At 55.9% G+C, this 25,737-nt stretch overlaps 1 protein-coding gene across 2 annotated transcripts in view; it reads right to left on the reverse strand.

The window, feature by feature from the left end:
- Positions 1 to 25,737, reverse strand: part of SCUBE1 (signal peptide, CUB domain and EGF like domain containing 1) — a 136,574-nt gene that overhangs the window by 76,363 nt on the left and 34,474 nt on the right. For both annotated transcript variants that reach the window (XM_040637675.1, XM_040637674.1), the window contains exon 4: positions 9,125 to 9,259. In XM_040637675.1, the coding sequence (XP_040493609.1) occupies positions 9,125 to 9,259 (135 nt within the window). The remainder of the gene's footprint in view (positions 1 to 9,124; positions 9,260 to 25,737) is intronic.

The following is a 25,737-nucleotide window of genomic DNA, read 5'->3' on the forward strand; positions in this document are numbered from 1 at the left end:
CTGCAGGAAGTCCTGCCTGCCCCGCCTCCCACCTTCGCTTGGACACCTTCCTGCCACTTTCCCCTCATCCTCCGGTCACCTTCTCCTCATCTTCCTTCACCTTCCCTCCATCCTCCTGCCCCCTTCCCCTTGGCCACCCTTCTGTGGTCTTTCCTTCGGCCACCCTCCTCTCCACCCACACTGCCCCCATGGGAGTTCCAGACCCTGATGGCTGCCAGTGCCACTTGCCAGAAAATTGCTTTATCGCCCTGTCCACCCCAAGGTGCTCAGTGACGGTCCCTAATGGTGGACCACGCCCTGACTCCCAGGACTGACAGGGTGACCCGTAACGTTCACAGCAAAGTCCAAACTCCCACTGAGCACAGTGTCCTGACCCTCTCACTTGTGCCCACTTTAGGTCTGGTTTCAGGATCCAGGACTCACTCTCCAACAGGCGAGAATGACTGCTGGGACACTGGCTCTCCTGGCCAACCCGAACAGAGCTGAAATCTTTGCTATCAGAGGACCCCGGCCAAAGAGGAGGCCAGGCCAGGCGGCCTGAAGGGCCAGATAGTGAAGGGGAGCCGGATGGCCTGTGCGGAAGAGGACAAGAGTGCTCGGGCGGGAGTGGCTGGAGACCCAGAGTCTAGGCTAAGTTGGAAACAAAATCCAAAGGAAGCACACACCAGGAGTATCAGGCACGCAGAGGGGCTCAATGGGAGCCCCCTCCCCTGCACGGTACAAACATGACTTGACGTCAGCGCAAAGCTGGCACCCAACCCGTCAGGCTCAGTCAGGTGGTGGTGGTGCCTGTGGGCCCTTCCTGCTCCAGACTATCCCAGAACTCAGGCCCAGGACAGGAGGAGGCGGGCCTTATGTTTGTGACCCCGCGTCTCTGTCCTGCACCTGTCTCGGGTTTCTGCCTGTCTTCATGGCCTACTTCAAGTTGTTTTTCAAGGTCAGCTGCTTCTGATCCATTACTTTCAACCAAGGCAGGTTCAGGGTCCTGGCAGCCTCTCACCCCCCCCAACCCCTGCTGCCCCCCGATCCCCCAGGAGTCCCCAAGCCCACTGCCCACCCACTCACTCTCTGCCAGTTGGTTACCTCGGGAGCCACCTGTTCTTAGGGGCTTCTTCCACCTGCTCCACCGCCCCCAGGCTCCAGCCCCTCGGCACTGCTGCTCAGGGCCCACGCTGACCACCCGGCCCACCACACCATCCTCACCATGCCCAGGGTGCAGGCTTGGGCATCACAACCCCAGCCCAGCTTGGTGAGCACCGTGGGCAAGGAAGTCCCTTCTCTCTTTAGAACCCCATTTCCACGCCTAATCAAAGACGTGAACCATGGGACAGTCGTGGTTCCTTTAAGCAGTGGCAGGCAGCCCCAGGAGGTGGTCAGGATCGGAAGCCAGACTGCCCAGGTGCCATCCCTGTGCAGCACGTGACTCTGGAAAGTGCTGCTTGTGGGAGTAGCTCGCACCTCCCTTGAAAGTTTTAAGGGGTTAAATGAGGTAATATTAGGGTGACCTTAGGCCTCAGTTTGCCCAAGACAGTCCCAGGTTATACCTGCTGCCCTGTCACCATTAACCGTGCCCCTTTCACTCTCGAAGTGTGCTGGTTTAGACATGGACTCGTACAGGCCCGGCAAAGAGAGGGAGAGGGAGAGTGCTCGCAGTGTGCCTGGCACAGTACTTAGCTATGCGATGACCACGACAATGTGAACTCTTTTCTAATGATTTCTGTACTTATTTGAGCAATCTCTACACCCGGCACGGGGCATGAACTCACCACCCCGAGACCAAGGTCACAGGTTCCACCGGTGACTGAGCCAGCGGGCGCCCCTATGACACGAACTGCTGGTTGCCGAGGTGGCTATGTGAATCTCCATCTAGTCGAATGGCACAGAACCTCATGCATACACAGTATGGACGTCAGTCCCCAGGGCTGGTGCTGTTCCTCAGTGATGTAAGATGTTGTTGAGGGGGAGGCGGGGTGATGCGTTCATGGGACCTCTCTCTACTTATTTTTGCATTTTCTTATGAATCCGTATTTATTCCAAAATAAGTTTAAAAAAATCCTATTGTTTTGTCTCCAGTTACACTCACAAACTTATAGACAGAATGAACAGATTCTAACAGCACTTCATGTCGAGCTCTAAGAAAATAATCTAACTTAATAGAGGCCATCTTTGCATAATGCAATCATCCGGAGTATAGCTGTAAACTCCGAAACAAGTGAGAAGGTTCCCACAAGGCAAACAGCTGTGCGAAGCCCAAGCACGTCACTAACGAGCCAGGAGCCTCCAGTCTCCTACCCGTGTGAGCGTGTGGAACCCCCGCTGCGGTCTTCCCAGCAAGACCCACCATGAAGCAGCAGGACAGAACGGCGGACACGCAACGTCAGCCAGGTGTCTGGGGACCTTCAGCACAGGGACAGACACTAACAAACATTTCCCCTCGCCCGGAGAGGACTGGCCGTCTCAGTAACTCAGGTTCATAAAGGTTTTGTGAACTGTAGAGAAAAGAGGCCAGGCTGACTCGGCTGCTTCCCTGAAGAGAAGAGGGAAGTGGGTGAGCCATTTCAGGAAATTTCCACCACCAGATGTTTTTGAAACTCTTGGTGCTTCACGAGGCACACATGGTACAGGGAAGGCTCCCGTCTGGGGAACTGCAGGTGGTGCCAGCTGAGGTGGCTTCTCTGCTGTCCCTCGGGGCCTCCCCTGGGTCTCACCCAGCCTGGGCCAACTATGCAGAGGGCTCTGAGCCTTGCCAAAACCCTCTGTGTAGTCTGCCCGGGCTTTGGGGCCAGACTGCCAGAGCGATGACTAGGCAACCTTGGACAAGTTCCCCAACCTCTCCGTGCCTCAGTTTCTTAATCCGGAAAATGGGCCACTACGTGCTAGTGCATGAAAAGCACTCGGTATCAATGTCTGGCATGCAGTAAGCACACGGTAAATGCAGCCTACGCCAGCATCAGCATTATTTAACATAAAGGAAGCCAAGCTTTCCTATTCCAGGCCCCACCGCTGATTTTTGCTGGAGCCAGTGTCACCCTTGATGCCAAGTCTTGAGCTTTGTGAGAAAGTGCCACAAGGAATGCGGGGGGGGGGGCAGGCACTGTGGTTTCCTAGCTGTGCACTGAAATAGGCTCAGAAGGGCATTAGCCAGAATGTCGGATGCACTCAGGTAAACCCGTGATGCCCCTGCTGGGAGAGGGCCAGCCTGGCGTTGGCTCTCCATGGGCCTCAGCCTCCCGGGGGCACAGAAGCTCAGCTGCCCTGTGGCCTGTTCCTGTCCATCAAACACAGGAAGGAGGCAGCGCAGCAGGGCTTCAGTGTGCGCTCAGCCATGTGGCAGCCTGCGCTCTCCCAGGCGGCCTCCAGAACCACTAGGTCCCTGTCACTGGGCTCACTGCCTGGGCCAGATCCCACCATTCTCTAGCACGTGCTGACCCGGAATCTGCCTGCATGACCCGAGGATGAAGAGGGCTTGAGCCCGGGGAGCCACCGAGAGCTGAGCATCATTCTCCTTTCTCCTCTTGTCCTTTCCAAAGGGCCCAACGTTGGCACTGGGCCCAGGGATGGAGGGAACACGGAGCTGCCCAGCTGCAGGGACATAGGCATCAGGTAGAAAACTGCTTTCTGCAGCCAGCAACAAGGCGGGGTGGGAGACAGAGGCAGCCCCTGGAGCACAGAGGAGGCAGAGCCTGACAATTCTCCCCGGGGTCAGCTCAGGCCAGGCTGTGGAGTGGATGGGTGCTCTCACTGAGGACTGAGAGGGAGCACCAGCCAATCGACAGTGGGGTAGGGCACCCCAGGCCTGGCGAGCAGCGTAATAGACACCTGATGTCTCTTCATGCCTTGGTGCCCGACTGCCCACGCCCAGCAGGGGCTTGGCACACTGCTCAAAGCTCTGCACAGCACAGGGGGCTGGTCTGACCTCTGCAGCCCTGGTGAGACAGATGGTGGATGCTGGCGAGCGTGTGCTGGATGAATGAGTGAAGCCCCTCATCCTGATGGGCTCCAGGCATTGGCATGTGCTGCCCTGAGCAGGGATAAATCCAGGTGCAAGGGTCAGCATTCACCCCTGGGAAGGGAGTTTCTTAAGGATGAGAACTGACTCCCAGTCTCCCCTCCACCCTCAGCCAAAGCTCCGGCTTCAGTCAGCACCCAGCACACATCAGCAGAGCCTTGCCCAGCGCACACGCAGGCTCTGGGTCTGCTGCCAGCTCGCTGTGGGGCCCTGGGGGAGGGCCTGTCCTCTCTGGGCCTGTTTCCTCATCTGTGATAAATAACAATAATAAGAACCCACGTTTATGGAGTGATCTTTACAACATCTCTTTAACCCTATGAAGCAGGTACTATGACTATCCCCATTTTATAGACCCTGCAGGCACAGAGGAGTTAAGTGACTTGCTCAAGGTCACACAGATACTGAGTATTGGAGCTGCAGTTCTGGCCTAGGCAGCCGGGCCCCAGAACGTGTGCTCCTAAGAGTGGCAATCCTTCACCGGGCCAATGAGAAAATCATTCTCATGACCACCTCCCCTGTTCAGATGAGAACACTGGACCCCAAGGAGCTCTAGATCCTTCTATCCAGAGCATTTTTTCTCAGCTCATTATTATCCAGCAACTCCAACCCTTGCCTAGCATTTAGTTCTTTTTCTTGACTAAAAACTTTATAGGGAACCATGTCTGGTTTTGCTCACCCTGGGATCCCAGGGACCAGCTGGACACCTGGCACGTGAATGAATGAAACGCAACCTGCAATCACACTGCTGGTCAGACCCACGTCTTTCTGAGCACCTTCACCTCCTAAGTCAACGCTGCTCAGACTGAAAGAAGGAATTTTTCATTGGAAGGAAAGAGACAAGTTCATCCAGGAGGCAACACCTTATTGGAGCAGACATGACATAAATTTAATAAAGAGCAGGCATGGGAGAGGGAGAGAGCTAGAAGGCGCTGGCTCCTTGGTGGCCCATCCATTCTGGACTGGAGAGGCTCCCAGGGCGCATGACCACAAAGGGGGCAGTGCAGGCTGGGACTGGCATGGACTGGCTGGCCCCAGGCTGTTACCGCTCGCTGGACCAGGGGCTGAGTGGGGGCAAATGTGGGCCGTGATGGTGCCAGAAACAGCATTTGGAAGCGCTGAGTAGGAGATGGGCCCCAGGTCCTGACAGTTCTGGGGCCCCTCCTGCCCAGCGCTGGCACAGAGGAACAGCTGTCTCCCCGAATCGAGCCTGAGTTCTAAAGACGGGGAGAAGTGCCTCCCCAGGGGAGGCAGTGCACTTGGCTGGTTCTCTAACGGATCCCTCACTTGCCTGGGAGGGATCACTGGTCCCGATTTACGGAGGAGACCCAGAGAGGCAGGAGTGGTTGCACAAAGGCCACGTGGCCGGTGGAGATGGAGAATAGCTGAAAACGTAGAACGCACAGCCCCAGCCTGGCCATATCCACGTGCCTCAGGCCAGGGTTTGCACTGGTGCCTAGGAAGTGGGGCCACTCAGGAGGGCTGAATCCCATCCCCTTGTTTCTCGGCCAGGAGCCTAGACTGACCCTGGCTGACCTTGCTCGTGCATCCAGGCCCCTCTGATCAAAGCCAGCCTTCGTGCGTTTCTCTCTGCTCAGGGGAGGCTTCAAGAAGATGACAGGCATTAGGAAGAGTCAGGTGACAAGAGGAGTCTGATTTGCCAAACGGCTCTGGACTCATGGGCCATCCCAGGAGCAACAGGGATCAGAGGACACTTAGGCGCAAAACAAGCTGGGTCCCCACACCCCAGACACCCACTGATTTTGAGCTCTTACAATCATTACTATAGTTGACACACAGTCGTGGTGGGTAACTGTCACAACCAATGGAGGCTCAGGAGGGAGGCAAAGTGCCAGGTCACCCGGGCCGTCTCCACCCATAGGTGTTAACGAGCAGTCCACAGATGTACTGTGCACTTGCCCTGTCCTCTTCAGACCTTCCACACAGCCTTTGGGAACCCTGGAAATGCTGCCACTTGTCCCTCAGGAGGGGTCCAAGATGGTGCCTGCTGCTCTTTAGACTGGCTCATTGTTCAGATTTAAAAATTGGGAGATTCATGGGGCACCTGGGTGGCTCAGTTGGTGAAGCATCTGCCTTTAGCTCAGGTCACGATCTCAGGATCCTGGGATCAAGCCCCACATTAGGCTCTCTGCTCAGCGGGGAGTCTGCTTCTCCCTCTGCCTTTCCTCCTCCCCTTGCTTGTGCTGTCTCTCAAATAAATAAATAAAATCTTTAGAAAATTTTTTTAAAAAATTGGGAGATTCACACAAAAATCCTAGTAAGAGAAGGGACTTCTTTAATCAATGTGCTGGTGGATGCTGGTTAACAAGGATTAAGGTTGAGACCCCAAATCTGTGTTCTGGCTAAATGTCAATTCCTGGCTTCAGGATCTGAATACCTAGGGCCTTTGGGAAGGGTGAGGCTTCGGCCTCAAGGCTCCACCACATAAGTAATTTGAGGTCCAGTATCTGAGATGCCCTGAAGGCCTCCATTCTCCCCTTCAGCACATTTGCCACAGCTGCTCTCTGCACAAAATCCAAACTCCTGCCCATGTTCTACCAGCCTCAGGGGGTCTGGGCCCTGCCAGGCTCCCTTCATCCTGGGCTCCTCTCTCCTTGGCTCACAGTGCTCCACCGCCCTACCCTTCATTTTGCTTTTCACCAGAGCCTGGTCCATTCCCACCTCAGGGCCTTTGCACACATACTGCCTGGCCCCCCACCCCAACTCTTCCCATGGCTGGTCTTGTTGATCATCTGGTTTCAGCTCACATGTGGATTCTGCCTACTTCCGTCTATTCCTCCAGCTTATTTCTTTCCTCACCAGCCTCATCACATCAAAGCTGAAGACCTGGGCGGGAGTCCTGGCTCTGTCACTTCCCTATGGTGTGACCTTGGGCAAGGCTCCTAACTTGACTGCTTTGGCTTCCTCACCAGGTGGCTGCGGGGGCCTGGCTCAGAGTAAGCACGTGACCCCACAGCAGCCAGTGTTGCTGCCCCCCACATTATCATGTCCCCCCGACCCTACTCTTCTGGCTGATGCTGAGGTTTGTTCTGTGGCATCCTAGCTCAACGAATGCGTCCAGGCTAAACGAGGCCCCGGTTACAAACAGGACACAGCTGTGGTCTCGCATCTTACATCGCACTCGCTCCCCTTTCTGCGCACGTGCCTTTCAACCAGGGGCCTCACAACTTCACCTGGAGCCCTGCTCGTGGGAAAGCCGTTCTTCAAAGGAACAGAGCATATACAACCCGGCTGGAAAAGAGGCTCAGGCCACCCTGGCCTTGGGGACTTTATAGCTGGCTCAGAGCAGTCACCCTGTAAAACCCCCTCCTTGATGAAAGCAGGACCCCCTCCCACCACCACCACTCACTCACTTCCCCGTAAATCCGCTTCTTATAAAACTCGACTTGGGGGCCGGGTCCTCATCTTGGGCAGCTCGAGCCCACAGCCCCACCACCGGGAGCCCTCAGGGGCGCGGGCTGCCGGGGAGGTCTGCACGATGCTGCTGCGACAAGTGCCCAGGGACCATGGAGCTTGGCCTTCACATCCTTCTGGGGACACAGCAGTGTGGGGACTACCAGGCCCGTCTTGTCTCTGAGGAAACTGCCTAAACAAGCACCAAGCACCGAAAGGTGTCCCGTCAGGCAGTTTTGCTTCTCTACTTTGGGCTTTGTACTTTTAAATGTTTTCCTCTTTTCTTTCACAGGAATTGCTTTCTGCTAAAAAGTGTACCCAGCGCCCCCGAGCCGGTTTCAGCTGTCTATTCCTCCTCGACTTGCAGCCTCGGTAGCTCTGGTGTATGCAGGATACTTCACACCCCAGGTCTCGTCCCATCCTCCAAAGACCCTGGTGGGTCAGCGCCACATCTCCACTTCATGGGGGAGTAAGCTCGGGGGTTCAGAGCAGCAGGGCTTCCCTGGCAGGGAGCAGCAAAGCTGGAGCCACAGGTACCAGGCTGCCCCGGAGCCCAGGGTTTTGTCCCCACCTTTCAGTGTGAGCCACTCCCTGGTCTGCTGGTGCCACAGACACACGCCAGGCCCTTAGAGGAGCCCCTCTAAGAGCCTCCTGCACCTTCTCCTTGGGGGGGGGGGGTCAGCAATGGGGGAGGGGCTCAGGCTAGGGCCACGTGGCTGTCCTGGCCTCCTTCCTCATCTACTCTTTTTTTTCCGCCTTATTAAACTTTTGTTTTAATGGGTCTCAAAATTCTGCGACAAATTTCTAAGTTTTTTCCATTAGAAAGTATTGATTTAAAAATGATAACTTAAAACCACCACTCTCTTGACCACACACACTGGCCAGGCCCCAGGAGCACTGGCTCTCGCCTGTGCCCGCAGCCCACTCTACTGCAGCATGCAGCCCGCCTCGGGATTCCAGACCTTGCCATTATCTTAAGCAAGATACGCCTCGAAGCCTTTGCAAATGCTGTTCCATCTACCTAGAAGCCTCTCTCCTCTAGGCACATGGGTCCTGCCTTCTGGCCTGCTGTCCTACCTCATAGTCCTGTTCCCCTGGGCCCAAACTCTGACCACCTTTCCCCTGAAACCAAGGCCCTTCACCTGCTGGGCTTGGCTGGAGGCCAGGTTCTGTCTCAGCCTGGCGCTCTGCCCAGGCTACTCCAGCACTCCGGCTGGCCTGCCATCCCACCCAGCATCCAGAGGGCAGCAGGCTCCTGACCACAAGGACCCTCTGCTGGCTGGTGCCCCGGTGAACGTGCAGAGACCGAGAAATTGGCACTCGGCCTTGTCAGACCTCCAGTTCACCTTGGGGAAGGGGACCATGGAGGATGGGGCCCCACTCTTCCCGGCCACAGCCGGCCTTCAGCCCAGAAAGGAAAACAGCTTCTCTGGTCACATCTGCCCATTTGTGGCCCCACCTCACCTCCACATAAAAACACCAGGAACACCAACGGCCCTGGTGTAGCGGGCAGTGGGCGTGAGCTGGGAGGAGTTCTGTGCAGAACCAACACCAGAAGCACAAAACAGCCATTCAGGCCACCACCAAAATTTCCTGCCTGGACCCTGAGGCCCCCGGAATCACGATGTGGAGAAGGGAGTTTCCAGGGGCCGCTTGTTTCTGGGGGGGTGGGGGGCGTGCCCGGGTAGCACGGGCAGTACTCACCGTTGGAGCGGTGGATGCAGGTATGCTGGTTGTCGCTGAGGAAAAAGCCACTGTGGCACTGACACTCGTAGCTGCCCATGGCATTGACGCAGATCTGCTGGCAGCCGCCATTGTTGTCCTGACACTCGTCCACATCTGCGAGAAGAGGGAGAGAAGGGGACAAGAGAAATCACACCTGGTGCTAGAAGTGTGGTACGATCTGCTGGTAGGACAAGGATGTGATCAGTTTCCCCAGGCTGCACAGCGGTACTACACGGAGTGGTACTATAGCGATACTCCACGTAGAGCTGCACAGTGGTACCGCACAGGGCTACGGACAGCGACACTCCACGGCGGTACCGCACAGGGCTACGGACAGCGACACTCCACGGCGGTACTTCACAGGGCTATGCTACAGCGATACTCCACAGAAGTACTCCTTGGTAGCACTGCATGGGGACACTGCATAGAGCGATACTAGTGATACTCCACAGACGTACACCATGTTGGTACCACTCCACAGGGGTACTACATAAGGCTACACTGTAGTGATACTCCACAGAAGTACTTCTTGGTAGTACTCCATGGTGGCACTGCACAGGGCGATATTATAGCAATAATCAGATGTACTGCATGTGGTACTCCATGGCAACGCTGCAGTGAACTAGGGATACTCCACAGATGTACCCCATGTGGTACTCCACAGAGCTTTATCGTACAGTGATACTCTACAGAGATACTCCATGATGGTACAGCATAGTGGTACTGCACAGAGCTATACTACAGTGATATTCCACAGAGGTACTCCATGTGGTACTCCGTGGGGACACTGCAACAGAGCAATACTATGGTGATACTTCAAGACATACTGAATGTGGTACTACGTGGTGGCACCATACAGAGCTATACTACCATGATACTTCCTGTGGTACTCCACAGTAGTACTGCACAAAACTACACTATAGTGATACTCCAGAGATCCTCCTTGGTAGTACTCCATGGACATACTCTACATGATCCTCCACAACAGTACTCCACGGAGTTACTCCATAGAGGTAGATAGTTACGATGGTTGTAATGCCAGCTGACCCTCAGTATCCCGAGTGACCCGTACTGTTCTAAGTATCTGACCTATACTAACTCCTTTAATTCTCAGAGCAACCCTGTAAATCAGATCCAGGTATTAGCCTGTTTTATAGGTGAGGAAACTTGAGGTCCAGAGGGGCAAAGTCACCTGTCTGAGGTCCCACCTGGTAGTCTCTCAAATTGTGATCTCACTGATACTGCTGGACTCTCCTTCTCTACGAAGATTGTGTAACCTGCACTGTCTATCCCCGACACATGCAGCCTCGCCAACCCAACTCCAATGTTCCGTCTTTCCTCAATCACACCTCAGATTTACAACCAGTAACACAAGACCTGGCAGCCAGGGAGAGCCTAGAAGACAGGGCAGCCTGCCTTCTGCCTCGCAAATTGATTTCAAAAGTCTACAGAATGGGGAAGTTTTTAAAAGGCCCTAACCTCTGGCTGCCAAGACAGCTGCGGAAGGTCACCAAGTGGTCTTTCCCACTCTCTAGGAGATACAGACCTCAGGGCCGACACTCAGTTTTGACCAGAGGCTGCTGGCACAAAGGGTGCTGTTGGCTGAAAAGAGTCTTTATGGAGTTCTGGTCTTGAACAGAACAGCATGTTTCAATTACCAAAGTCATAACCCCCTACACTGTCAGTTTGTTTAATGAAAGAAGGGCTTCTTAAACCTTAATGTGCCATGTCTGTATTGTCATTTTAATAGGCAAAAGCATGAAACCACAAAGTCAAGGTGAGCTACTGGCTGCTTCTAGCCAATCCCCTGACCCCCAACACACACACACACACACACACACACACACACACACACACACACACACACAGAGACACACACTTGGCAATAAGCTTTTTATATCATTCTTTTTAACACAGCCATCTTTTAGTACTGAACCAAAAGGATGTGAAAACGTCAAGCACCAGGCAGACTGACCTGCACTGAACCACGAGAGGACTCAGCTCTGGAACGATGTCAGCTGGGTCCTACGGAGGCTTAGGGAAAACAGCCCACTCCACCACCCAAGAGACCACACGGCTGCTCTGAGGCCAGTGCTGAGGCAGGCCATTATTCTCCAGCAAGCTCAAATGTCAGCTGTGTGGCAGCCGGGAGGGAGGCAGAGCTCTGAACTCTAAAAGCCACCAACCGTTACAGCTAAAATGGGGAAGGTGGCTCTTGCCGAGAAGAGACAGAGTGGGGTCCCAGGGGAGCTGGGAAGGCCAGAGAGGGATTATTCTGAAAACCCTTCTCCACTCTACAGAGTCTTACTTAGTGATGGCTCCCTCAAGGCCCAGTGCCAGTGTCACCCTTGCTGGGGGCACCTCCCCTCCCCCCTGCAGTGTCTGCCTCCAGGGGTCTGTCCCCTCCCTGAACTAGACCACGAACGGCTCCAAGCCAGGCACCAAGTCCTGTTCATCCTACCAATAACAGCGCAAAGCTAACATCCCTCGAGTGGTCATTGTGTGTCAGGCATGGGGCTCACAAATACCAACTCACCGCACCCTTGTCGCAGCTCTGAGTGATAGGTGGTGTGACGCCTCCGTTGTACAGATGAGGACACCAAGACACAGACAACCAAGGTCACCTGAGCCAAGTTACACAGCTGCTTGGAGCAAAGGCCGGACTTCAACCTGCTGTCTACATCCTGAGCACATGCCTTTGCCCCACCATGAGGCTGGCCATGCCAGCAAGCACATTCAGACTAACGCTGTGGAGAACCAGCTCCTCTTCACGTGAGCTTGAGCTGGGTGTCACCTTGAACGTGTTGGTGAACCCCCGATGCAAATGCAAAGCCAGAGCCAGCCCGCCACGAATCACACAGGGAGCGTCCCAGCATACCCGGGGCTGGTCCCGTCTCTGCCCCAATAACGCCCCATAGAGGCATTTGTGCCGGCACGCGTGTAGCGGTGAGATCTGCTCCTGGGACTGAGTCCAGACCCCCTTCAAATCACGTTCTTTGCTGGTCTTCCCGTGGTTCTCAGGTTTTTTGCTCTGTGCCTTGGCTTCCCCAGCTCTAGCCAAGGTTCAATTGGTAAAACTAAACAAAACAGATACAGGCCCTCAAGTGCTGAATTCATGGTGTGAAAACACTACTTGGACCCCACCATGAAAGAGCTCCCCGGTGCCACCCATCTGGCTTGGCCCATCTCCCCACTTCACTGGGAGGCAGGAACCAGAGGGCCAGTTCCCACTGCACATCGACAGAACTTCAATGAGCTGGCAGAGTGGCGGGGCCTTGGGACAGCGCTGTTTACGCTAGCCGGGAACAATGACTCTCAAACACTGATGAATAATTTGAAACAAATGCGAGGCCGTGTAAACATTTCTTTTCCCCACTCTCAAACGACAAAGCCCCAAGATTAAGCAGGAGGGAAGAGGGGGCTGGCCCCTCTGCACCCTTTGTCCACTGTGGTCCAAACACAAGTCTCCCTCAAGCAGGGCAGGAAACCACAGTCTCAGAATCCCTTTGGGTAGCCTGTGGTCATTACCAACTTCTCTAGCCACTGGATGAGGGGCCTGATGCCCACTTCGTACCCCTCACGCCCTGGGGCTCAGCCCCCCAGACGGCGCTCACATGAAGTCTGGAGAGTGACCAGCTGGAGGAGCTGGGTCCCTAAGATGGTTACCCACAGGCCTCGGGCAGGCTGGGTTGACCTGGAGCATAGCACTATGGGAAATACTTAGCCCCCCAGCCCTCCTGAGGGGGGCAGCCCGGCACACATTGTTCCTTGGCCCCTGCAGGACTTAGAATCTGTGATGAGAGGTACCACACAGCAAGGAGGGAGCCTACGCCTGGGAATCAGCCAACCTGAGTTCTAGCTGTGGCCTGTGGCAGGTGCTCAGGCCTCGTCTGCAGGAGGAACTGCAGACTGCGCCCTCGGGCAGCCCTCCTGGCGCACTGGAGGCACACACAGCCCTCGTCCTTCTCTCCTGTGGAACTGTTCCGTGCACACGGCCCTGGTGTGGGAGTCCCACCCCACTACGCCCCCACCTGAGACAAGCATCAGGGTCAGCAGCACAGGGCTGGCACCCCGGACACAGAGAGGCTCTGTCTGGGCCCCCCAGCCCCCATTCTCACCAGTGCTGCTGGGAGAAGGGACAGTTCTTAGGGAAGAAACCAGAGCATCGTCAACCACTGTGGGCTCAGGCAGAGGCTGAGCCCGTGTGCAGGGAGGGCCCTGGGCAAGCCTGTTTCCAATCCGTGCCTTAAGAGATCCCTGAGGGGGCTCTGGGTGGGATACAGGGAGTGTTCTGTCTCTGCATCCTGCCGGCAAGCTCATGGTCCATCTTCTTTTATGGCCAGAGCTGAATGAACATTCCCAGAAGTCAGGGAGCTCCTGGGCACAGGGACTTAGCTGCAGAGCAGAGAGGAGGCTCTGTGGGTTTGGGCGCAGGCTCTGGGTTCAGAGTGGGAAACCCTCTTAATTGGCGACAGAGGAACTGATGGATGTATTGTGGAGGCCAGACCCAAAGCCATGGCTCTGTGAGGGTCCTGTGTGGCCCTCTATCATGGGCGGCCTGGACTAGTCAGGTCATTCTCTGGAAGGCCCCAGCCTGCAGCTGCCCCCCTGCCCCCCCCCACCAGGGGAACATGCTCCCCTCCTGAACTCACAAACACAGCTTTGTGCCATGACGACCGGTAGAGCCCCTGACTCTTTGGCCCAGGGTGGGGGCAGCAGGCAAGGGTGCGGGGCGGAGAGGGGAGGGGAAGCTGAACTGCGGCTGGTCACGGCCTCAGGGGGCCGTTGGCTGGTGGGGCTGCGGGACACCCTCAGAAACAGATCATCCCGATGCAGTCTGGGATAAAAGACACATGGCCTCTGCTCTGCCCAGGCGGCTCCCCGGCCTGAGGCCCAGCGTCTCATTCATTCAGCCAACAGCTGAGGGAGGACAGAAGGTGGGAGGGAGGGAGGGAGACTAGGGTGCCCAAGAGGGGTCTCACTCCAGCCCTGCCCACCCCCCACCAGCCACTCTGGCCTGAGAAGCCCCCTCCTGCCCCTCCCACACCTGAGCAGTCATCAAGGCTGTCAACCTCCTTACGGCCTTGCCCATGTGTTTGTCTCTACGACCGCGGCACTGCCCTGGCTTCGGCCTCAATTCCTGCCCGAAGGCATAGTCCACATGCTCCTCCTCGACCTCCGGGCCTCCAGCCACCCCTCCCAATCCTGGCAGCCACGGTGACCACTCTAGTTGAAAGAGGAACGGCACCCTGGCACCACACACCAAGTCTAAACAGGGTCTCTGGGGTCAGGTGCCCCCACCTTATGCTGTAGCGCCTGACAGGAGGTCTGGATGCTGGGGTCGGGGAGACAGCTGTCCGCTGTGACTCCTGCCCATCTCTGCCGGGTGTGCCCATCGCTCATGGGCACAGGCCACCCCCACCCCCACCAGCCAGCCAGAGGGCTGTGTCTGGGGTGGGCCCATGCACTGTGATGGCCATGGTTGTTTTCCAGCAAGGTTTCCAGAGCTGACACTGACAGGCTGAAGGTTGATCTGGTTCCGGAAGGCCTCTGCAGGCAGGGCTGTGGTTTGCCCATGAGGTTTGCTTTTTGGCCCAAAGTGCTAGTGTTTATTTTTATTAATAGCTGGCTGTTTGTCCTACTTTGGACCAAGAATCCAGGTTTGGTTATTTATAATAACTAAAAATTACTTCTGGATCCAGCTTAGCTTGCTTTGTGTTTCCTACGAACATTTCACGATTTGAAACAGAGACTCTGTGTTCTGCTTGGGCCCCACCCATGTTTTCCTGGCTGCCAAGAGCCTACTATGTGTCAGACCCTGTGCCTGGCTCCGGCATCGCAGACCCCACAGAGGGTCCAAGAACAGAGGCAGAGGCCCCGGCCCATCTTAGGAACCAAATTTGACCTCCAACCCTGACGGCTCCCTGCTGGTCCCTGAGGGCTGAGGCCCCAGCCCTCCCCTGGCCCCTTTCAGAAGGGAGGCTTAGGCAGAAAAGCCTCTTGGCTATCGAGCGGCTCTTGCAAAATTGCATTTGATGAGTTAAGTGTAAATAAATGAGAACCAGATGGATTAGATTTCGGGTAAAATACACATGGGTCTTAGAGCTTTGGGGCCTGGGTTCTGCCAGATACAGGACACTCCCTGAGCTGTCAGAGGTGCTGGCACAGGCAGGGGGGAGGTACGGCTGGGGTCTCCCGGGACCTGTGTGCTTCCTGGTCTGGGCATCAGCTGGGGCCTTCTCTGGGGCTCCTGACTCCCGCAGGTCAGACAGATGCAGGAAATACAAGGTCTCCCACCGCGGCCCTGCTCCTCGGGCTGGGCCTACGTCCAAGCTTAGGACTGCAAGATCAGGCAGATGAGTGGTGGGGTCAGCTTTCCAGAACTTCAAGCCCACCACTCACATCCAGACTGGAGGAGCCGGCCCAAGACTCCGCTGAAGCTGTTGGCCTTGAGGCTCTGGTCACCTCATCCCTCATCTGGGCCCCACCTGTAATCCCAGATGCTGCTTCATGGTCCTCCAGAGATGGGGGAGCAGCACTGACTGTCCCTAAGGACCTGGAGATACCGCTGACCACTCCTCCTGACGACAGTCTCCATGAGGTCTCCCTGTGACCACTACCCTCAGGTGTTAATCCTTGCCTTACCAGCTGGGGTATAAGATTCAGTGAGCAACTTGCTGTGTGACCTTGGGCAGGTCGCTTAACCATTTTGGACCTTGGTCTCCTTCTTTACAAAACAGGGATAATAGGGGCGCCTGGGTGGGTCAGTCGGTTAAGGGTCTGCCTTTGGCTCAGGTCACGATCCCACGGTCCTGGGATCGAGTCCCGCATCGGGCTCCCTGCTCAGTGGGGAGCCTGCTTCTCCCTCTCCCTCTGCCTGCCCCTCTCCCTGCTTGTGCTCTCTCTGTCAAATAAATAAAATCTTAAAAAAAAAAAAAAAACCAGGGACAATAAGTACCTTAAGTTGTTTTGGGAATTAAAATAATGCAGTAAAGCACTCAGCACAGTGCCTGGCACATGGAAACCACCAACAGATGTTACCAACCATTGAGCAAAGTCACTGCAAGTGCTTTAGAGAATCATGTGTGATCTTGCCCTAGGGGACGGCAAGGTCCCTTCCAAACTGGAAAAGTGACAACAAGCCGCCTTGTAAGGGAGCCCTCAGCCTTGCTTCAGCCTTCGCTCTCCAGGCAGAGCAGCTGCAGCTTCTGGAACTGCTCCCCCTGACACAGGTTCTGGCTAGCTCACCGCCCTGTCACCCTTTTCTGGGGGACCCCAGCCTATCAGGTGCTTAATGTGGGCCCAGAACGGGACACAGAGCCATGTGTGTGGCCTCCTCGGGTGCGGGACAAGCCCCACTCTCTGCACATGCTACTTTTTTTATTTGTCCACTTATACTTAAAGACTTTTTTTTTTAAGGATTTATTTATTTTACAGAGAGATAGAGAGCGAGCAAGTGGGGGGGGAGGGAGGGGCCGAGGGAGAGGGAGAGAGAATCTCGAGCAGACTCCATGCTGAGTGCAGAGCCCAACACAGCGCTTGATCTCACAACCCTGAGATCACAACCTGAGCCGAAACCAAGAGTCATATGCTTAACTGACTGCGCCACCCAGGCACCTCTCCACTTAATTGAGATATGATTCCCAGTACATAAATTCACCGTCTTAAAGGGTACATGTTAGTGGTTTTTAGTGCATTCACAAGGTGGTGCGAACATCACCACCATCTAATTCCAGAACATTTCCATCACACCAAAAAGAAACCCTGTGCCTATAATCAGTCAATCCCAATTCTCCCCTCCCCGCTGCTCTTGGCAACCACTTCTCTACTCTCTATCTCTATGTACGGGCCTATTCTGGACACTTCCTCTCAATGGAACCATACAGCACGTGTTCTTTGTGTCTGGTTTCTCTCCTATACCATGGCATTTTCAAGGTCCATCCAGGGTGGAGCATGTGTCATTCATTTTTATGCCTGAATAATAGTCTACTTACAGGGGAGACCCATTCATTCACCAGTGGATGGCCAAGAGGCCTGTTTCTACTCTCACCTGCCGTGGGAAATGCTGCTGTGAACGTCACGTTCAGGTTTTGCACGAACATGTTTAAATCCTCTTGGGCGCAGACCCAGGAGCAGCAGCATCGGGTCACATGGTAGTTCCACGTGTAGCTTTTGGAGGAAATGTCAAACTGTTTTCCACGGTGGCTGCACCATTTCCCGTTCCCACCAGCAAAACTTGAGGGCTCCGGAGTCTCCACGCCCTTGCCGACACTTCTCGTTTCCCATTTTGTAAATTACAGCGGTCCTAGTGGGTGTGAAGGGTGTCGCATTATGGTCTCGATTTGCAGTTCCCTGACTAATGGTGTTGAGCACTGGTCCACGTGCTTGCTGTCCTTCTGTGCGCCCTTCTCCGGGCAGTGTCAGTTCACATCCTTTGTCCACTTTACACTGGGCTACCTGTCTCTCCGCTGTGGAGTTCTGAGAGTCCTTCATACATCCCAGATACTAAACCCTTACCAGATGAACAGTTAGCAAGTACTCTTTCCTTTCAAGCAGCGTCAGGAAGCACTGTGCCCTGGGAGCTGTGCACCTGCGGGCTCTGTTCCCGGGAGAGGTCACCCTGTCCTATGGCTTTACCTGCTGCCTAGCTGCCAACGCTGCCCAACCTCCAGGCCTGTCTGCTCCGCCACCCTCAGACTTAGACATCAATGGCTGACCCCAAGGCTGCACTTAGATGTCCGAAGGCATGACAAACCTAACCCGACCCTTGCTGAACTCCTAATTCGACCTCCCCTGAGAACAGAGGAGAACCAAGCAAAGCCTGGCCCCGCCCTCAGCCTTCCCTTCTCGGCCAATGGCAGCACAGCTCACTGTAGCTCCCCGAGACACCTGGTAATCAGCAGAGGTCCCTCCCTTTCCCACTCCCCACATCAAATCCCTTAGCAGGTGCAGTCCTGTCAGCTCTGCCCACAAACACATTTCCTCACCCCCGCCCCTCAGGTGCTGGGCCCAGCTCCGCTCCTCTCTGGCCTGGATTACGGCAGTGGCATTCCCACGGGCCTCCCTCCTTCTGCCCTGGTCCCGCCACCCCACACAACCACCTCTCAGAGTGTCAGCCAGCTGCGCTATTCCCCTGCCTGGAAGCCTCCAAAGGATTCCTTGCTGGCTTCGGATAAAACACAAACTGCCTTCCCTGGCCGACAAGGCCCAAGTGAACTATCCACACCTCCTACCAGCCTCCTCCCTGCTCGCCCAACTGCCACGTATGGTGTCCCAGCTGTCCCTTGACCCCAGCTGTCCTGTTCCCACCTGGAGGCCTCTGCACTCACTGTTCCTCTGCCTAGAATGTTCTTTCTTGATCTGGGCAGGGCCTTACTCAGACCTCAGCGCCCATGTCACCTCCTTGAGCAGCGACCTAAAGCTGCGGAGTTGCTCCAACCCATTGTTCCGCCACGCACCTGGCCCTGCCTTCGCCCTATCTTCTCTGTTTCTCCGTCTCCTCAGAGTACCCAGAGTCCTTGAGAAGGGGGACCATGGCTGTCTTGAGTGTTGCTGTATCTCAGGGTTTGAAATAGTGCATGAGCCACATAACCCATGTTTGTGGGCCAGGTGACGGGCTGACAACTACAAAATGAGGCTGGGGGTGGCAGCTCAGGCCTGGAGGCCCTGGCGCTAGGCCTGTTCCGGACGAATGCCCTGTGTGGCCCTGCAGGGGCTGCTCCATGAGGCCTAGCTCCAGGATCCAGTCACAGAAGGCAGCTCTTGGTGAATGAGGAGAGTGAGTACTGGCCTGTGGGCCGGGAGGGGGTGGAGGCCACTGGCCCATCAGGACGACAAGTGAGGGCTAGTCAGAGAAGAGCTGTGTTCATTCATTCGCCTGCTTCAGCCCTGCCTAGGAGTGAGCCCCATCGTGGGGGTGAAGTCAGCATAGAGGAGGAGTGGCTGTTCCTCAAACACTGGCAGCCTGTGAGCTTTGGGGCTCTGCGAGTGCGTGAAGCCATGCAGGACTCCTGGCAAGTCAGCCCAAAGTGTCCTGCTTTGTCAGTGCCTTCAGGGTATGAGGATAAAAGTCTTCAGCTAAAGAAACACCGTTCTAAGTGGGCTTAGAGGAAGCAGGTGGGGAGGGTACGGGTTTGGAGACAGCGGGATGCCCTCCTGAATGATACTTCATTGACCCCCATCTCTGTCCCTTCTGGCAAGACCAGCTTTTCCGTTCCTCTCAAGCACGGGCAGGAGAGGGGGCTGCAGGAAATGGAAGGGCAGCCACGTCCCTTGGGCCCCTGCTCTGTGCCAGGCGCGCTCGTTTCAGTGTCACTGAGCCTCAGCCCGAGGCAGCGACAGTGTTATAACCAGGAGCTCCGCGGGGTGAGTGGCCTGCCCTCGGTCCCAACGTGCCAGTGACAGAGCCAGGATGGGAACCGGACACGTTCTTCCCTCCACCCTCAGGCCTCCGACAGCACAGCTGTGAACATGATTCTGGTTGGACATCTGTGGGAGGCACTGGAATTTTAAAAAATTTCTTTTGATGGGGATAAGAACAGAGGACTGGAAAGAGGGAAGGGGAGGAAAACCAAACAAACAAATCACGGAACCAAAGCGAGACGCTCTGAGAAAAGAAAGGGGAAATGCTCTCACAGGATTCTTTGTGCACATCCTCAGAAATAAAACAGGCCCTGCTGGATGCGGCTGCCTCCACGGGCCTGTGCGTGGGGCGGGCAGAGGGAACCCGCTGCCTCGGGAGACACTGCACGGAACCAAGGAGGGCCTGGGACCTCCCCACGCCACCCGCCGACAGGGGCCTTCCTGCCGGACTCTGGCCGGGTCACATGACTCACTCATACATACACCTCCCAGTGTCGGTGCCGCCTGGGATTCTGGACTGATTCTTCCCCATTAAACTTTACATTTTCTTCTACTTTCCAAAGCCGTCCAGTGTAAAAACCAGGCCCCTTCCTCCTTCCCATCCGTGCCCTCCACACGTCCATCAGCACCACCAGGAGTTCTTGTGAATGTGGGGCCCCCAGCATGTCCCAGTCCCGTGGCCTCCCGCCTCTGACCTGCCACGGCTCCTTAACTGGGCTTGCTATGAGCTGACTCATTCTGTCCCGCACTAAGTGGTCCCTTGCTAATAGGCCCTGGGTGGGCCATGCAGCCACAACAGGATGAGAAATGGTTTTGTGCAAACAGGGTTGACACACTTCAGAAAGCAGTAGAGAGGCTGGAAGAGGGCGGACGTGGAGGGATGAGTGTGGGCACCAGGGAGCTTTGTGGGAAGGGGGCTACTGAGGGTGGCTGAAGTACTGGAAAGACCACCAGGCCTCCCCGTGGCCAACCCCACCCTTTCTAGCCTACTTGTGGCCACTTCCTTTCCATGGCACTTTTCCCCTCTAGAACCTAGCATGGCTCCCTATCACTTGTCCAATAAAACTGTTTTATTTAAAATTTTGAATTTACAAGGAATTCTGAAAACCTGACAAAAATGGATCAATAGCCCTACGCTCTAGCTACAACCATAATCACACGCATCTATTTTGTTTCTGTCTTTTCATGTGTTGATTTTCTCCTGGTGCAAACGGGTCACTCTGTAGGCGACCTCTGTACCCTTCACTGAAAGCTGAGTGAGAGTGTTTTGCAGGACTCAGTCCTGGTGCCCTTCTCACCTGCTGCTGGTCCAGGGATAGGGGACCCCTGCCCCGGCCCCCAGCACACTTGTCTCTGTTCTACCCTGTTAATAAACGGCCCAGTGAGGGACACAGGGCAGCCACAGCCCTTTCCATAGTAGGGATTATTTTCTTCAGCTGGGTTCCCAGACGGAGGATCCCAGGTCAAAGACTGACAGCTTTTCACTTCTTACCACTCCCTGCTGGACCCCCGTACTCTGCTGGTTCTGCCCCCCAAGAGTGTGCCCGCACAAGCAAATGCCTCCGCTGAAGTCACCTTTCTCGTGCCCTCGCCTCCCCCCAGAGGACTCTCACTCAACAAGGACACCGTGACCATGCGGTCCAGGCCTGCCCTCAGGGAGCTGTCTGGCTAGCGGGGGAGAGAAGAGGGGAGATCAGTGAAGATGGGCCACTGACTGGGGTCGGGGGGCTGCAGGACGGAAAGAGTGTGCGTGTGAGAAGGCTCAAGAGGCCCCACTGAGAGGCAGAGGAGCCTCTCCCTCAGCCACGTGAAGCCCAGTGAAGGGAAAGGTGTGTTTGGTGGTGGGATGCACGTGTGTGTGCAGGGAGGCTGGAGAAGCAGGTGGGGCCCTGGTGGCTGTGGAAGGGGGGCTGGGGGCCAGGCCTGAGTCGATCCTGTGCCCAGCATGCAGCCAACGATGACCCTGACATGCACCTGCAGGGACAAAGGTACACGTCTCAGGCCTTGGGGGCATTTAGCTGACAGAAACCACCTGTTTACCCATCACTGTCTACTCCTGAGCCCACTCTCCTACCTGGCTGAGCCTATCCCACCTCTAGGCTTTGCACCTGCTGCTCCCTCCTCCCCTCACCCACCTCCACCCCCATCTGGTGACCTTTCATTCATTTCCGGCAGACGAGCTGCCCCCACACTAGGTGTAGTATTAACGACAGCAAGGATACCACATTGGGAGCATTTCTGCACACAGCCTAGAGCTCCTCGAGAGCGGAAGTCCCACGGAAATCATCTCAGGACCCCCTGATCTGGCAGATAAGGGCACTTAGGGGGCATCTGCTGACCCAGAGGTCACAAATCATCCCTCCCGGGCGTTTCTAACCAGCCTGCCCCACGAGTGCACCCACGAGCTGCCACTCCCCTGTCCTGGGCTTTGAGTCCAGTCCCACCTCTTGGCCACATGATTACAGGTCAGCAGTGGCAAAAGTTCTGACAGAACACCAGGAAAGCAGCATGCAAACCTGAGTGCGTGCTCACGAGCACGTCAAGTCAGAGCTGCATGCAGACGGCACTGGGCAAGAGCACTGTAACAGGAAAACTACAGCCCTGCGGGGGCTATCTTCTGTTTGGTCTAGTGATTTCCCTGAGCATTTCTGTATACTCATTACACATGCGGAAGATGGATACGTAAACAGAACTTTTTGACTCTGCGTGGTGAGCACTGGGACTGCAGTCGGTCCAAATGGGGGGGGGGGGCAGGGGGTGGGGAGGCAAGTCCCCTGGAAGGGCCAGGAAGATGTGCAGAAGGACGAAGTGAGTGCTCAGGACAGGCAAGAGAGACAGCCAGCTCTCCAGGCAGAGGGAAGCACGGGGGTGTGAGGTGTCCCAGGAGAGGCTTCATACACGTGGAGCCTAGGCCAGATCATGAGGGGCTGGCCACCAGGCAGAGGAGGTGACTCCCCAGTGGCAATAGGAGCCCCCAGGAAATCCCACTCAGGGGGACCTCCACGAAAGCTTGTCCCAAATGACTGCACTGGCGTCTGACCTCTTGGTGGCCAGTGGGTGAGCCAGGGGAGGGCAAGTCAGCCTGTGGGATCCTCTCACCCCATTTAGGCAGCCTGTGAGGTTACTAAAGCCCCCAGACCAAGCAGCTGGGTGGCTGCCATGGCTACCCTCTTCCCACAAACAGGCGTTCCAGCTGGGCACAAGGCGTCTCTGCCAGCCCGTCTATTTCCAGCTGCATGCGGTTGGGACGAGATGGGTGACAGGGAGGGGTGCTGCAGCGGGCAATACATGGGGCTGGCTGATGGCCACGACAAACAGCCAAGGCCAGGCCTGCTGGTGTGGGGGAGGTGGGTCATTGCAACATCTGTCCAGATGCAGCCAAGGCCCAACAAACGTCCAGGGTGACCCCGAACACCATCGAGGGCCTCAGGCTGCTCCAAAATAAGAAAGCTAGTGGGCAGAGGGGGTGCCGGGCTGGAGATTCCGGGCACTCGCATTTGCTGATTAATGCCCCCTTTTAGGCACACGGCTCATCTCTGGTTTAGGATGTATGTTTTGGTGGCAGGGTATTTTTAAAGCATCTTCGCAAGACACTTATTTTTTATTTATTTCTCAGAGTTCTGACCAAGCCCCTGGCACACAGACTGCAAACAAGATGAAGGAGAGAGTGCTTGCCTGTCCCGTCCTCTGTGACTCGGTGTTTTTCTCTGCTGCACCAAAGGCTGCAAATGAGCTCAACCCATCCGCCAGGCTTTTTTTTTTTAAATATTTATTTATTCGACAGAGATAGCCAGCGAGAGAGGGAACACAAGCAGGGGGAGTGGGAGAGGAAGAAGCAGGCTCATAGCGGAGGAGCCTAATGTGGGGCTCGATCCCAGAACGCCGGGATCACGCCCTGAGCCGAAGGCAGACGCTTAACCGCTGTGCCACCCAGGCGCCCCTTTCTCTGCTGTTTACGCACTGGCGTGCTCTGCCCTGCAGACAGGGCAGGACTTCTGCCCCAAGCCACCAAATCAAGACTTAATCAACGGTGCGGCTGGCACAGGGGGAGGGATGAGAGACTTCGGCCCAGCCCTACCAATGAGAAGGGCAACCTCGAACAGTGATGGGGTCCCTGCCCTGAACAGCCAGCCAGAGGGAGTGCGGGAAGGAGGCGGGCGGTGCCTCTCCGGATGCCGACTGGGCACCTCGTGCTTTCACAAAGACCACCCTGCAGTATTTCTGTAGCCCCCTCCCTGGAGAGAGAGCAGACAGCTGGCCCCAAAACACTGCTAGGAAGGGAGCCAGGAGCCAAGTCCCCGTATCCCCTGGTCTTGAATAGAGACTAGCAGGAGCTGGGCGTGGGGCTGGGGACATGGGGCGCTGTAGTCACACAGGCTGCTAGGAGACCTCCCCAGCGGATCTCTGCAGCTCTGAGTGCACTCATGCCCTGCCCCTGTGACAGGCTTGCACGCCCACCACTATCAAATCATGCTCCTCTGGAAGGTCAGAATGAAATATTCTGCCCCATGCCCAGGCCACCTGCCATCTCTCCATCACACCAACGAGCCTGTGCTGGGCCTGGGGAAAAGAGCAAAGTCATGCTGGAGCCCGGCCCCTCAGGAGCTCCTGAGGCCATAAGGGAGACCCCAGATGTCCAGTGACAAGCCTGGGGGCTATGGGCGCCCAGGGGAAGAGTGTGCAACTTAAGGAAGGCCTTCAGAAGGGGCTGACGCCTGAGCTGAGTCCTGAGGGACAAGGAGGAGTCAGCCAAAAAAGCATTAGTGAAGAGCACGGGGAGGGGTGGTTTGGGTAGAAGGAAAGCAGGTGCAAGGATGCTGGACGGGGTAGTATGTTTAGGGGAATGAAAGCTGTTTGGCCTGCTGGAGTTGCTAGTTCTGAGAAATAAGAGAGAGGCAGACAGGGACTGCATCTGGCAGAGGCGAGGAGGACACAGCAAAGGGCTCAGCCCCTGTCCTCAAGGACATGTCATGCCACCAACTCATCGAATCACGAGATGCTGGAGGGAGAGGGGCTCTGACACCACAGCCCACTATGGGTTCCAAACAGCCCTCTGGTACCCCAGGGGCCTTGCAGCGGTGGGCCAGAGTGGTGGGGGTGGGGGAGTGCTCCTCGGAGAGCAGGACTCTCATTTGCTGCCGGCCCTGCCTCCCACTTCTGCTGGGGCAGCACAAGCACTGCAGGGTTCTGCTTGAAACTAAGGGTTTTGCTGCTAGAAATCTGAAAACCATGGGTCACATCCCATCTCTCCATTTCACATATGATGGGGAAACCGAGGCACAGAGAGGCAGGGAGTTTTCCAAAGTCCCCAGACAAGTCCATGGTCCAAAGGGCCAGACTTGGTGTACAGCCCAGTGCCGCCTGGCCCCTTCTACTCTCCCACACCCCTCCCCGTCCCCATCCTGTGCTGGCTGTAGGCGCGAGGCCACCGAAGGTCACTCTACCCCCCAAAATGCCCCTGGGTCTCAATCAATCCCCCTCCCCACCCCCCACTCCACAATCTCCCTGGTCCGGTAGTGGTCTGGGGAAAGCAAGAAGCCCATTTATAAAGACGCACAAGTGCCCGGTGGTTTTCTTTTACTCAGGCCAAAGTATTGCCACGAGAGGAACAGTTGTAAAAAGCTGGACAGGATGGGAAAGCAGGCCTGGCCCGGCTCGTCCCTACACGGCAAAACCCTCCAACCACGGGTGTTCACATCGCCTGAAGGTGGGCCGAGAATGGGGCTGGGGGCACAGGTAAAGAGAGCAGGAAGAGACCTCTGGAGTTCACCTGAGAAACACTGGTGTTCATGGAGTGAGTATATGACTGTCCAAAGCCGTTTAGTTTTACATTAAAATGGTTGGCATTTTTTTCCCAGCAAGAAACGCATTTCAGCTGTTGGAAGTATAAAGACAAATAAACAGAGGCAACTAGAGCCTTCATTAGGGGTTTGAGGGAGCAACACATTGTCTCCAGCTGTCCTCTGGGATAAGCGGGGGCGCCTTCCAAAGGGCCCAGGCAGCACGACCCTTTCATCCTGCCAGGGATGGCCCAGCCCACCACCCTGAGCCTCTGGCGCCCGCGGTGACATCCCCCGACGTGTGCAGCTGGGCTCCTGGGCCCCCTCAGCGTCCCCCGAGCTCCTCTCCTGCTCCTCTTGAGCTTCGGCGTGGCAGCCTGCAGTGTCACCTGCACGGCCGCGTCCTCATCTGAACCTAACGGACAGGGATCATGCCGTTTTGTAGAGAGA

Source organism: Ursus maritimus, unplaced genomic scaffold, assembly GCF_017311325.1.
Source record: "Ursus maritimus isolate PB19 unplaced genomic scaffold, ASM1731132v1 scaffold_21, whole genome shotgun sequence".
In the NCBI taxonomy this organism is placed as follows: domain Eukaryota; kingdom Metazoa; phylum Chordata; class Mammalia; order Carnivora; family Ursidae; genus Ursus; species Ursus maritimus.